Genomic DNA, 13,295 nt, shown 5'->3' with positions numbered 1-13,295 from the left:
ATGAGATTTTATGAAACTTCAAACCACGTGTCTCTCAAATTGGCATTATTCACTAAATTTTCATATATATTGTTAAATTCTCTTTTCTACTGTTCGAATTTTTGCTTGTTTATGTCGATTTTGCCCTTGATTTGGTGATTCTCCCCCTCATGTTGACTTGTATTCTCTGAATAGTACTTAATTTTGACAAATTGGTTCAAAACACAAACAAATTGGAAATTTAGGGTTACTTATCTGTTACCATAAAATTATCAAGACAGATTGATAAATCTGTAGTTCAAAAGATTCTTTTTCCTATAGAAAAATTGTAATTCTGTTTGGAATGAAGGAGCAACATAATAGAAAACTAGAATGTGCATGAATTCTAAAGGGCAAGAAACATTATCCATGTGGCTTCTGAATTTCTATGTGTCTGATACATGCAAAAAACATTATCCATGTGGCTGCATGGGGCAACACAATAGAAAACTAGTATGTGATACGATTACCTTTTCTGTTAAAACCTTTCTCCCTAAATCATCTCTTTAATTCTATCTAGGTTTATATTCTACTTCCAATTTGGGGGTTTGATGCATTCGGTAGTTGAATTCTGGGACAAAAAGTTGTATGATTAGGGATAGAAAAGATTTTTATAAATTGCAAATTAGATATGGATCTGTTATACATTCAACCTCATTTTCCTTTTCTACAAGTCTCAATACTAGGGTATGCCTGCATGGGGCTTACAGGTATCTATAACAATCCTCTCCCTGAGGAAGAAGGCAGCAAAGTGCTAAAGGAAGCTTTTAATAGAGGAGTTACATTCTTTGATATTGTTGATGTATATGGGGTTCAGCATGCTAATGAGATACTAGTTGGGAAGGTAATTGTATTTCCTTATACAAAACAACAAAGCTATATAAATAATCTTCATGAAATTATTGCAATGTAATCACATTGCTAGACATTTATCCTAGTTGATTAAACTAGAATGCTTCAGGCATTAGATATGGATCTGTTCTATAATATGCGTGATTTTTTAACTTCTCTTCATCTATTTCATTATTTTATTCTAATTTTATGCTTTTTTTTTAAGAAATGTAGTATAATTGTTTCATTTATTGATAGGTATTGTTGTAAAATGTAAATAGGGAAAGTTTCTAGTTGATTTAGCTTGTCATGGTGATAAGTTGTTCCAAGTAGTGTTCAAGGAAAGGTAAGTAATCTGGGACAACTAATCTTTGTTTCCCTAAATTGCAATCCAGTCAAGGCTTCATGAATTATTAAAATATAATTTTTTTAATATAGCAACAAGATCCATTGCTGTGATCAGTAAAATTGATTAAGAATAAATTACAAAATGGTCCCTATGATTTCTGCTATGTATCAGATTAAGAGCCCTCACGTCTCTGTGTTGACGAGGTAAAAAAAACTACACATTATTTTGTTTTTTCATTTTTAATTAATTCCCCTTTTCTCTTATTAATATTATTATTCTTTTAATTTCATTTATGTAATCGTTTGGCCTCAAATGCTTCAACCATGGCAGCAATGCCTTTGAACTGAGTGGTTTCATCTTCTTCAATTCGAAGAAAGTAAGGATTCTGATTCGAAAAGGGAGTTGTTGAAAATGAAAGAATGGGCACATTGGCTTTGTCTCCCAAAACCTCCAAGAATCTTGCTTGGGCTGTTGATTCTGGACCTATTATCGCTTTCACTTTATGACCTTTTCTTATCCTTTTAAGTAATAAATCTTGTAATATATTATCTAAAATTTAGGAGTAAAAGTATAGGAAATTCCTAATGAATTTCTTTGATTTGTGTAGCTTACCTGGCCATGTGTATACGAATTTATCATCATATATTTCAATAACTATATAAAAAATTTGATGTCACAGGATCAAGAACAGGAAATTCTACCAAAATCAGTATGCCTTCTGCAACCAGTATGTACAAATTATGGTTTTATATCCTTGTAGAGTTGTAGGCACATGTTACTGATCACATTTACACATTTAGTAAAGTTTGGATGTTATCTTTTTCAGGCTTTTAACAGCCCCGGCTACTCCTCTCTTCCCTTTACTGGAATCTGAATCACATAAAATATTCATGAATCAGAATGGAGATTCTAAAGATCATCATCCAAATGCACCAAAATTTAGAGTAAGAACCACTATTAATGAAGGTATTCTACTGGGCTAGGATGCTTGTTGTTTGGATATGGAGCCATGGAAGAACTTGGACCCTTGCGTGTTAACAGTGATGGAAAAACACTCTACCCCAACCACTATGCATGGAACAATGGTAACAAAAATTCCTTTAAAAATTCCTTTAATTACTATGTCCCATTCACATCACTTATAATCTTAGTCCTTGTCTTGCTGGTGCATGCCTAACCCTATAAAACCTTTGCTTTTGAGGTACTAACTGTTTTCTCCTGGAATTTTTTTTGCCTGAGATTTTTTGCTGCCAGCTATCCCTTCGGGACCACTCTTATGTATTATGTCAAAAGCACCAATTCAGAAATTTGCTGATTATGTAAGTCAACTTTCCTCTTCCTTTTTGCTTTTTATTATTTATGCACCCTTATGCCACAAATCTCTTTATTTATCATACTAAATATGCAACCATCCCTTATTTTACTCCTAACATGTTGTATAATTCATTCATGTCAGCTGCATATATGTTGCATAAAATAAATTGGTAAAAGTAGACATGTGAATTATGGTTCGAGTGTTTATATTTAAAAGGATTAAATGCATATGCATATTTATGAAACAACATTCACCCTCTTCCTGATTCTGCAACAAATTTGTTTCTTTATTAGAAAATATCCACCGGTGTATTATTTATTGTAGGACCAAAACATACGATGTTTTACCAGCAACCTGTTTAACCTGATGAAACATGGGTGTATAAGTTGCATAAATAGGTTAAATAGGGAAAGATGATTGCATAAATTGGTAAAAGACAATTCACTTATTATGCGTATTATATATATATATATATATATATATATATATATATATATATATATATATATATATGTGTGTGTGTGTGTGTGTGGTTCAGGTTGCAAGCATTTTTGTCCCTATGGTGGTTAGTTTGTCATTAATGACACTGCTAGGGTGGTAAGTTTCGAATCCATAGACTTGCAATAAATTACATTATACATAAGAGAAGAGAAGAGAAATGACATGTGGTAAATTTGATTAGTCCTCTATCCAACTCTTTGGCATCCTTATGAGTCTTCTTTCATGTGTTCAAAACTGAGTCCTGAAACTGAATATCTTTTGGTGCTATGATCATTTATTTGAAGCTCTGATGTTTACCCAAGATTTAAAGGTGTGCTTTCCCAAGTTCTTCCTATTTTAGGGAATGTTAAAGATCAACATCGACCAAATACTTGACTTTTTAACTTTGTTTGTGGTTTCATTTAGTAATAATCCTTTTGAGGGGGTGTTTGTTGGGCTGCTTCTTTCAATGTCATTAACAACAGTGGTAAGTAAAATCTTAGTACTATGAACCTCTTTTGCTTAAACCTACCTTATTGACCTGTAGCTAATTAAACATTAAATTAATTATGCAGGTTTTGAAGTTTTTGATGGAAAAGAATAGTGTTAATGCTCTTCATAGAAAAGTATGTTGGTATTTTAGGAAATTTGGCTAATAATTTAGTTAATTATATAAAAAATGTTGAAATCTTACATTTGTCTACTATTGGAATGATTATTTATAGTATTACATTTGTCTACTATTCGAATGATTATTTGTATAACATTAACTTTTGTGCAATGCATTGTATTATTTGTATATGGTATTTTATTTTCCATTATGTGACATAAAATGCAAATTTAATATGAAAATAAGTAAATCCATAAATAATTTTTTTTTTAAATTTAAAATTACGATACGCAAAAATGTGTGTCATCTTCATTTATGACATGGCCTTTCTTGACAGGGGCTTTCTTGATACGCATTGCGTGTCATTAACACGCGCGTCGTAAGGTTACGACACGCGAATGCGTGTCGTCTTCCTTTATGACAGGGCCTTCCTTGATACGCATTGCGTGTCGTAACCGCGCGTCGTAAATGCGCGTCGTCTCTCTTTATGACAGGGCCTTCCTTGACACGCATTTGCGCGTCGTCTGAGCGTTTTACGACGCGCAATGAGCGTCGTAAAAGACCTTTTTTTCTAGTAGTGTATCCAACAATTTGGAGTTACAAAATCTAGTTATTACCCAACAAAATCATCTGAAAATCACGATCAATTAAAAATTAAAATCTTTGATAAAAATACTTATAAAATCAAAAGAATCAGTATTATATTGGGAAACTCACAAAAATAAGAAACTATCAAATTATTAGCTTTTGAGTTTAAGAAAACAACAAAGATCCAAAAATTTCAAAGTTGGAAACGTCTAAATTTCACCGAAATAACGTCGTTGACCGCCGACCAACTGCATCTCCCCCTCAGGCAGAGCCGGCCCAAGCCCAGGGCGAGCTGGGCCATGGCCCAGGGCATCAATTTATAATGGGGCAGCAATTTTTCAAAGTGTCTTATAGGTATATTTGGGCCATGAAGTTTAGTCCAGCAAAATCCAACCGGTTCAAGGGTAAAGAGGGCAGCGGATTCTTGGAGCAGATTATTGGAGACCTAGTACACTGTACATCCGACTCTTCGATCTAAACCTCCAGTAATTGAAGATGAAGAACACGAGGCGTCTTTTCTTGAGAATGGAGATGGACATGCCTTTTAGTCTATCGGCCATTGCCTTCGCTGCCCTGTCTCTCTCTCTCGCCAATCGCAATCCGGGCCATCCGACGATCGTCTACTTCTTTGAGTTCTTTCTTTGATTCTTTCTTTCTAATTTCCTGAATCGTCCTCTAAGGACCTCTATTCAAAGGTGTATACAGTATTGATGAACCGACACTGTGATGATTGATGAATTCGTCCTCATAAGCTCTAAGGTCCTAACGCCTAATCAATACTGTAAGTTTTTTCTAATCTTTCAAATTTCTTACATAACCTAATTGAAAGTTTCTTGCATAGGATCCAGTAAGTTTTTGAAATTTCAGTTTTTTTATATAGTGAGAAGTAAACTTTCCATTCAACTCATCCGATCCAAGATTGCAGACTTACAGTGTTAAGGAAACTGGATTACACTAAGCCTCATTAATTTTACAGGTAATTTTTTTCTTTCTTTTTCTTCTACTGCCCTTGCTTTATGAAATTATGATCAAGTTATGTTTTTGATTTTGATTGTTTTTATATAATCTGTAAAGCTGATAAGTTATGTATATGTCTATTGTTGAATCTGATATAGTATGTCTATTGTTGAATCTGTTATCTGTATATGAATTCTGTTTTTGATTTTTCTGAGATGCGATATGAATTCTGATTTTGATTTTGCTGAGATGTTAATTCAGAATTCTGAATAATTGGATGAATATAATCTGTTGATTTTTTTAAATTCTGATTTTTGAATAATCTGATTGTGTTTTTGATTTATGAATAGTATGTTAATTTAATTTCTGAAAATCTAAAAGATACTATTTTTTTGTTTAGGTTGTGGATACATTGTTAACTTCAGGTTGTGGATACGGATTGCTAATCTCACGGATTACTAATCTCAGGTTGTATCCTTCTTTGTTATTAATACATCTTTTTTATTACAATTTTTGTTGTGCAGTTTAAATATGTTTCCTAGAAAACAACCATCTGGTGCTCAAAATAGGAAACGAAAACGAAAAGAACAGGATCTTACTAATAAATTACAAGGATCTTTAAATAAGTATTTTGTTAGAAATGAAAATAATGATGAAAATACTAATGATGTTGAAACTAATGATTTTGTTGATAATTCTAAAGGTCCAATTGAAACTTCTAATGAACCTATTGAAAATTCTAATGATCATGAAAATAATGATTTTGTTGATAAATCTAGTGATATTAATATTTTTGATCCAAGGGTATGGGATAAGTTAGATTTTAAAATGAAAGATTTGCTTGTAGAAAAATGGCCTATTAGGGAAATTGAAAATAACATAATTTTTCCAAAAGATGCACTAGGTAGACATTTTTCTTGTGAATTTTATATTCGTAAATTAAGGAATGGTGATTCTTATGATAGAAAGTGGTTGGTGTATTCAAAAGAACTTGATAAAGTGTTTTGTTTTTGTTGTAAGTTATTTAAAACAGCTAGATCTAGAAGTAATTTAGCAACCGAAGGAATTAATGATTGGAAACATCTTAGTGAAAAATTAAATGAACATGAACATAGTTCTGAACACATGATTAATTTAAAAACTTGGACACAAACACGACTTAGGTTAAGGAAAAATGAAACAATTGATAAAGAGTTACAAGAAAGAATAAAAAAAGATACTCAACATTGGAAAGAAGTTTTGGTAAGAATTATTGCTGTTGTAAAATGTTTAGCTGAATATAATTTGGCTTTTCGTGGAACTAATGAAAAAATATATGAGAAATCTAATGGTAACTTTTTAGGGGTACTTCAAATGATTGCTGAGTTTGATCCAATAATGAAACACCATTTTCAACTTATTCAAGATAAAAAAAAGTCACTTTCATTACCTTAGTCATAAAATTCAAAATGAATTAATTGAATTGTTGGCATCCGAAGTTAAAAGTGCAATTATTAGAAAAATAAAAAAAGCAAAATATTTTTCGGTAATTCTTGATTGCACTCCGGATGCAAGTCGTAAAGAGCAAATGACTTTGATTATTAGATGTGTTGATGTTGCAAATGTTCCAATAAAAGTCGAAGAGTTTTTTTTAGAGTTTTTAATGGTAGAAGATACATCCGGTTTAGGACTTTTTAATGTTTTACAAAATGCTTTAAAATCTCTTGACTTGAATATTAATTGTATTCGAGGACAAGGATATGATAATGGAGCAAATATGAAAGGCAAACATCAAGGTGTACAAAAAAGATTGCTTGATATAAACTCAAGAGCTTTTTATATGCCTTGTGGATGTCATAGTTTAAATTTAGTTTTGTGTGATATGGCAAACTCTTGTCATAAAGCTAAAACATTTTTTGGTACTTGTCAAACAATATATAATGTTTTTTCTAGCTCCACACATAGATGGAGTGTTTTACTTGACCATGTAGATGAGTTAACCCTAAAATCATTGTCTACTACTCGTTGGGAAAGTCACATTGAAAGTGTTAAAGCAATAAAAACTCAACTTTTTCAAATAAAAGAAGCATTAACAAAATTAGCTCAAGTGAGTGATGATGGTAAGGTTTGTAGAGATGCGGAATCATTAGTAGATGGTGAATTTTCTAATTTTGAATTTATTTTAAGTTTAGTGATATGGCATGAAATTTTATTTAGAATTAATTTGGTAAGTAAAAAATTACAATCCAAAGATATGATTCTTGATGTTGCAATAAAAAATTTAGAAGGATTAGTTAATTATTTTGAAAAATATAGGGAAAATGGGTTTGACACTGCTATTAATGAGGCTAAAAACATAGCAGAAAATATTGGAGTTGAACCAAAATTTCCTATCAAACGTGTTTATAGTAGAAAAAAACAATTTGATGAAGTTCCAAATACCGAAAGAGAACAACAATCATCTCAAGAAAAATTTAGAACTGATTATTTTATTGTTATAGTAGATATGGCTCTAACTCAATTGAGAAGTAGATTTGAGCAAATGCAACATTTTGAATCTATTTTTGGATTTTTGTTTGATGATTCAAAGTTAAAATCTTTACTTGATGATGAATTAAAAAAATGTTGTAAGAAACTTGAAACTAGTTTGACAAATGGTGAGGAACTTGATATTGATGGAAAAGATTTATTTATTGAGTTACAAGTTTTGCAGGAAATGTTGCCGGATGAAGCATATAAAGGTGAACTTCCTTGGACAGCTATTCAAATTATGGAGTTTGCAAAGGAGATGGACATGTTTCCCAATGTGTTGGTGGCATATAAAATTTTGTTGACGGTACCGGTCACAGTTGCTTCCGCGGAAAGAAGTTTTTCGAAATTGAAGTTATTGAAGTCATATCTTCGAAGTACCATGACTCAAGAAAGATTAAATGGATTAGCAATTTTGAGTATTGAAAGTCAATTCCTACGAAGTGTTGATTATGATAAAATAATAGATGTTTTTGCTTCAAAAAATGCAAGGAGGCATCGTTTTAGATGAATTTTATGTATACTTTTGTTTGTATAACCTTGTTTTGGTTTGATTGTAAAAATTATTTCATTTTTACTATTTTTTAAATAAATAAAGGCATTAGTTTAGAATCTCGCCCCGGGCATTAAAAATCAATGGACCGGCCCTGCCCTCAGGTCTCTGTCGTCATTCACCAGACCACTGCTTCTATTTTGTTGGATTGTCTCTTCTCCGTTTTTCTGTTTTTTCTCCGTCTTCCTTTGTGCCTACTGTTGGCGACTACTTCCCCTTTTCGATATCCTCTCCACAAGAGGAGTCTACTGGTAGATTTTTTCCCTTTTTCTCTCTAACTCTATTGCCTCTTATTTTCTTTCTCTTGTTTTATCTCTATGGGATCCAAATTAATGTTTTGAATCCTTTGAATGTGCTCCACCAAGTCTATGCGATAATTGTGAGGTGTTTTAGTGTTACATATTTCTACTCTCCTATCCATGTGCTCATCGCCATTAATCTCAATTGGTTGAGTCTCGGGGAAGGTTTCATACTCCTCGTATGCACATATCAATTTTCATTTATACTCAATAATCATATTATGCAATATGACACATGCATACATGCCATCTTGAAGTTTTCTTTCTTCAATAAAAAGTGCTAGTTTTTTTTAGTATGTACCAACATTTCTTAAGTGTTCTAAAGACTTGCTCAACATCCTTCTAAATATCTCTTGAGCCCTTTTTCATTTTTTTTCTATCTAGAATTATTTGGACATGAAAATGATTTAACAAACACATCATACTCAAGATAAAATTCATCAACAAGATAATAACATTACGTATATGTCGTTCCATGCACTTGAAAAAAAGAATCTAGCGCAGATTTGTTATATATGATGTTGAATATTAGTGAACAATTAAAAATGTTGATGTTGTTAATCGAACCGGGAGTACCAAAAAAGGTATGCCAAATTCACTGATCCTATGGCACCACCGCTTCAAGTATGAACGTTGGGTGACCATGATCACCTCGTGTAAATTGACCATGGTGTGAGGTGGGGAAATTTTCCCATTCCTATTGGAGGCAATCTAAACTTCCTATCATTCCAGGAATGCCATGTATGCTAGCATGATGGCTTACAATTACAAGATGCCATTGTGTGTAGGATTACGTAAATATCTTGGACTATAAATCTCAATCACATGTTTGCAAAAATAGTCGTGACTAGCTCGTGCAATCCTATAAAAAAAACTAAAACTCTCGTCCAACGCATCAGGAGAGATGCCATATGCTGATTGACAAAGTGTGGTTGTACATTTTGTAGGCGAGTGAAACCGACTGTACCTCTAGCATCGAAACGTTGTTGGAATTAACTACACTCTCTCATAAAATCTTTGATTATACAATCATATGAATGTCGTAATAGATAAAGTGTCTGACTTTATCCATTTGCATGCATATAAAGAGTACAAAACCATAACATAGGTCCAAAAAGCCTTCTATTGCTCAAAATCTTATGCATGGATGGATGAGAGTGACCAAGCTCTCATTTTTATGACTTAATAATCCTAAAAACATCGGGAAATGGTACTCCAAAGCTCTGTTGTAGCTCTCACTCACATACACCATGGATATGGGGACAAAAGTTGTTGGAAAGTGTATCCAAGGTCATTAACCATTGGTGATATTTCAAATAATAAACGGGTCCTCTTGGGTTTCCCTTAATACTCAAATTAAATAGAGTAAATAAAGGAGGAATTAGTTTATTAATTATTATGTTTTAATAATTAATTAGAAACTAATTAGAAAAAAATTTGGGAATCACCTAATAGTTTAATTAAGAAAGAGTTGAATGTCAATTAAGCAATAATTGATTAATCAGGAATGTTCCAAAACTCTAGAAAGAAGGTTGGTGGAAAAAAAATTCCATTGTGACAAGGGGAATTTTGTTTAAAGGGTTGCCGCGTCCCACATGGGCTTGAGGATTAAACCCTGGAAGGTATTCAAGGCTGTAAACAGGGCATTAGCGATTTATTCTTCCTTGCTCATTCTTTGGTTGATTTTTCACCACCTATTTCTCCCTCCTTGTGGAAGAACTCCCCTTATAGTTCATCCCCTCCTAGTTATTTTGATTCTACTCCTATGAGTTCATTGGGTGTGAACCAAGAAAGAGATTCTGGTTTAGGTCCTGATCATCCAAACAAGGTGGAACGCACGAGAGCTCAAGCGCAGAGGTCTATGTCCGATAAAGAAGTATGTGATTCTTCCATTGTATTTTTGTTTTCTAGGGTTCATGTAATTAGTATGAAACCATAGATCCATAGGTTGCATGCAGACTGAGGTATATCGTCGTTTTAATTTTTCTGCTACCTAGTTTAGAGTGTATTTGATGTGTTGTACAAACCTAACAGTGGTATCAGAGCCACTAGTTCATGATTAAATTCACCCTAGATCCATATTTTTTTTATAAATGATTGTTTGAAATTGAATGGAAAAAGAAAGATTGAAAAATTCATAATTGATAAAATCCTCAATCGCAACTCACAATGTGAGAGTTTGCTGTTCACGACATGAGCTTGCCAATTTTAGGGTTTCCCTATTTTTTATTTTTCAAATTTGAAGATTTATTAAATATGGATAAATACCAAATTTAAAATGTTTTTAAATCAGAAATATAAATACATACTATTTAAATATGATTATTTGAATTTGAATATTTATTTATATTTTAATGAGAATTTAAATATTTAATATTATATATAATAGAGATTTATACATTTAAATATATAATATTATTTATAATAGTGAATTTAATATTATTTAAATATCATGTTTTATTAATTTTATATTGCCTCATTGCAATTATTCAGAATTAATAATAGACAACTAAATTTAAAGAGTTTTAAATTTACCCCTTATATATATATATATATATATATATATATATATATATATATATATATATATATATATATATATATATATATACACACACACATATATATATATATATATATATATATATATATATGTGTGTGTGTGTGTGTGTGTGTATATATATATATATATATACATATATATAGAAAAAACATCATAAATGGTCCCTATGGTTACGCAAAATCTGAAATTTAGTCCTCGTGGTTTAAAAACCTCATAGATGGTCCATGTGTTTTCAAAACTTTTGACGATTGGTCCTTATTGCTAACTCCGTTAATTTTTTTCTGTTAATTGAGGGGCATTTTCGTCATTTCACACCACAGGGACCATTTATGATATTTTCAGCTATTTTTTAAAAAAAGAAAAAACTAAATATAACTATTTAATATATAAAATCTCTCTCTCACTCTCCCTCTCTCTCTCTCTCTCTCTCTCTCTCTCTCGCTCCACTGGTTTAATCAGTTTCAACTAATTCCATCATTCATCCGCATTCCCAATCTTAAGCTTCACTCCTCTATCGTCAAACTCGAATTCCATCCCTTTGCCTTCTATGAGCTTGTATCATTGTAGGTATTAAGTGCTAGGATCTGTTAGGGATTTTAGTTGAAAACGATGTCAGTAGTGACGGTGAGGATGAAGGCTAGGGTTCCGACAACTTCAGGCAATGCATAAAAACAATGGATCTCATCTGAATCTGAAGATGATAGCCAATAGATCGCCCCAAATTCTCATTTATTGAAGATCGTTTCTGCTATCGAAGGAACTCAACCATTGAAGATCGAAATAGAAATCTCGGCTGTTTCATAAGTCCATCACCCCCTTTCGAGTCTGATCTTGATCAATAACGATCAGGCTCATTTTTTGTTTCTAAGTATGAAGATGCTTTGGCCTTGTTTTGTGGTTTCTTCTTACAACCTCGTGTCTGTCTCCCCATCTAGGTTCCATACATTTTTGAGGTTTGAAAATGGTTGTTCATAATGGGGGCAAATGAAAATAGAGATGGGGATTACCGAAGCAGAGACGGGAGTAGGGGTGGAGAGGGCAATTTACCTAGATTTGGACCTGCAAGACGAGAAAGATACGAGAGCAACATATAGAAAATGGTAGTGAGGGTGGGTGTGGGGTTAAACCCTTCTGAGATCATCCCTTTCTCGAATAACAATGATCAAGCCTTCCAAAAGATATGATAACGAATTGATTTTTGATTCATTTGTTTCTACTCCTAATCTGCTTAATGCAAACATGTTGATTTGTGCTGAGATTTCTTTCCCCTGATTTATGGCTTTTGAATCCGTAAGAGAGAGGGCGTGTATTTGTTTTGAATTTGGTTTGAATCTTTATAAAAAAATCATCTTTGTATGGATGTGTCTGAATCTGGAAGAGAGATAGGACGTGTACTTGTATTGAATTTGGTTTGAATCTTTGTACCACCACCACCCGTTAACACCGATAACACCACCATCTGATGAAGATTCGATTGTGTTTTCCGGAGAGAGAGAGAGAAAGGGAGAGGGAGAGAGGAAGGGAGGGGGGAGGGAGAGAGGGAGAGAGAGGGGGAGAGAGAGAGATAGAGAGAGAGAGAGAGAGATTTTATATATTAAATAATTATATTTACTTTTTTCTTTTTTTAAAAAGATAACTGAAAAGATCATAAATGGTCCTTGTGGTGTGAAATAACGAAAATGTCTCTCAATTAACGGACAAAAGTTAACAGAGTTAGCAATAAGGACCAATCGTCAAAAGTTTTGAAAAGACAGGGACCATCTATGAGGTTTTTAAACTATGGGGACTAAACTTCAGATTTTGGGTAACCACAGGGACCATTTATGATGTTTTTTCATATATATATATATATATATATATATATATATATATATATATATATATATATATATATATATATATATATATATATATAGAAAAGCTCAATAGAGAACCAAAATTATTGGTTCTTCAAGGAACCAAATTTTTTTTTTTTCAATTTCTAGAGCTTATTCTTTATCGAAAAAAAAATCTAAAAATATCTAAATTCATATATTAACATTGTAAATATGAAAAATACTTTTCAGATTCACGTTGCGAATTTTCAAAAATTCACATTGTGAATTTGACGTAAAAAAAAGAAAAAAAAAATCGAATTTGATATCATTGAAAAAGGGATAAAAAGTTATGAATTTCTGTATTTTTAGTTTTTTTTTGTTTTTTGATAAAAAAATAAGTTCTAAAC

The 13,295-nt window shown here is 32.2% G+C and overlaps 1 protein-coding gene across 1 annotated transcript; it reads left to right on the top strand.

The window, feature by feature from the left end:
- Positions 1-1,909: 1,909 nt before the first annotated feature.
- Positions 1,910-8,167, top strand: LOC145099655 (uncharacterized). The gene is made up of 5 exons (XM_079037188.1): positions 1,910-1,941; positions 2,025-2,142; positions 5,549-5,616; positions 5,673-6,492; positions 6,554-8,167. The coding sequence occupies exons 1-5, from the start codon at positions 1,910-1,912 to the stop codon at positions 8,165-8,167; spliced, it is 2,652 nt and encodes an 883-aa protein (XP_078893314.1).
- Positions 8,168-13,295: the final 5,128 nt, after the last annotated feature.

The sequence above is a fragment of the Lactuca serriola genome, chromosome 4, assembly GCF_051521515.1.
Source record: "Lactuca serriola cultivar US96UC23 chromosome 4, Lser_US96UC23_V15, whole genome shotgun sequence".
NCBI lineage: Eukaryota > Viridiplantae > Streptophyta > Magnoliopsida > Asterales > Asteraceae > Lactuca > Lactuca serriola.
The sequence above is the reverse complement of the archived record's forward strand: the minus strand, read 5'-3'. Positions and strand labels throughout refer to the sequence as shown.

Coding starts and splice junctions, on each gene's coding strand:
- LOC145099655 (XM_079037188.1), top strand. CDS start 1,910: ATGCCTTCTGCAACCAGTATGTACAAATTATG. Junction 1,942..2,024: donor ACCAGTATGTACAAATTATG/GTTTTATATCCT, acceptor TATCTTTTTCAG/GCTTTTAACAGCCCCGGCTA. Junction 5,617..5,672: donor TCACGGATTACTAATCTCAG/GTTGTATCCTTC, acceptor TTTGTTGTGCAG/TTTAAATATGTTTCCTAGAA.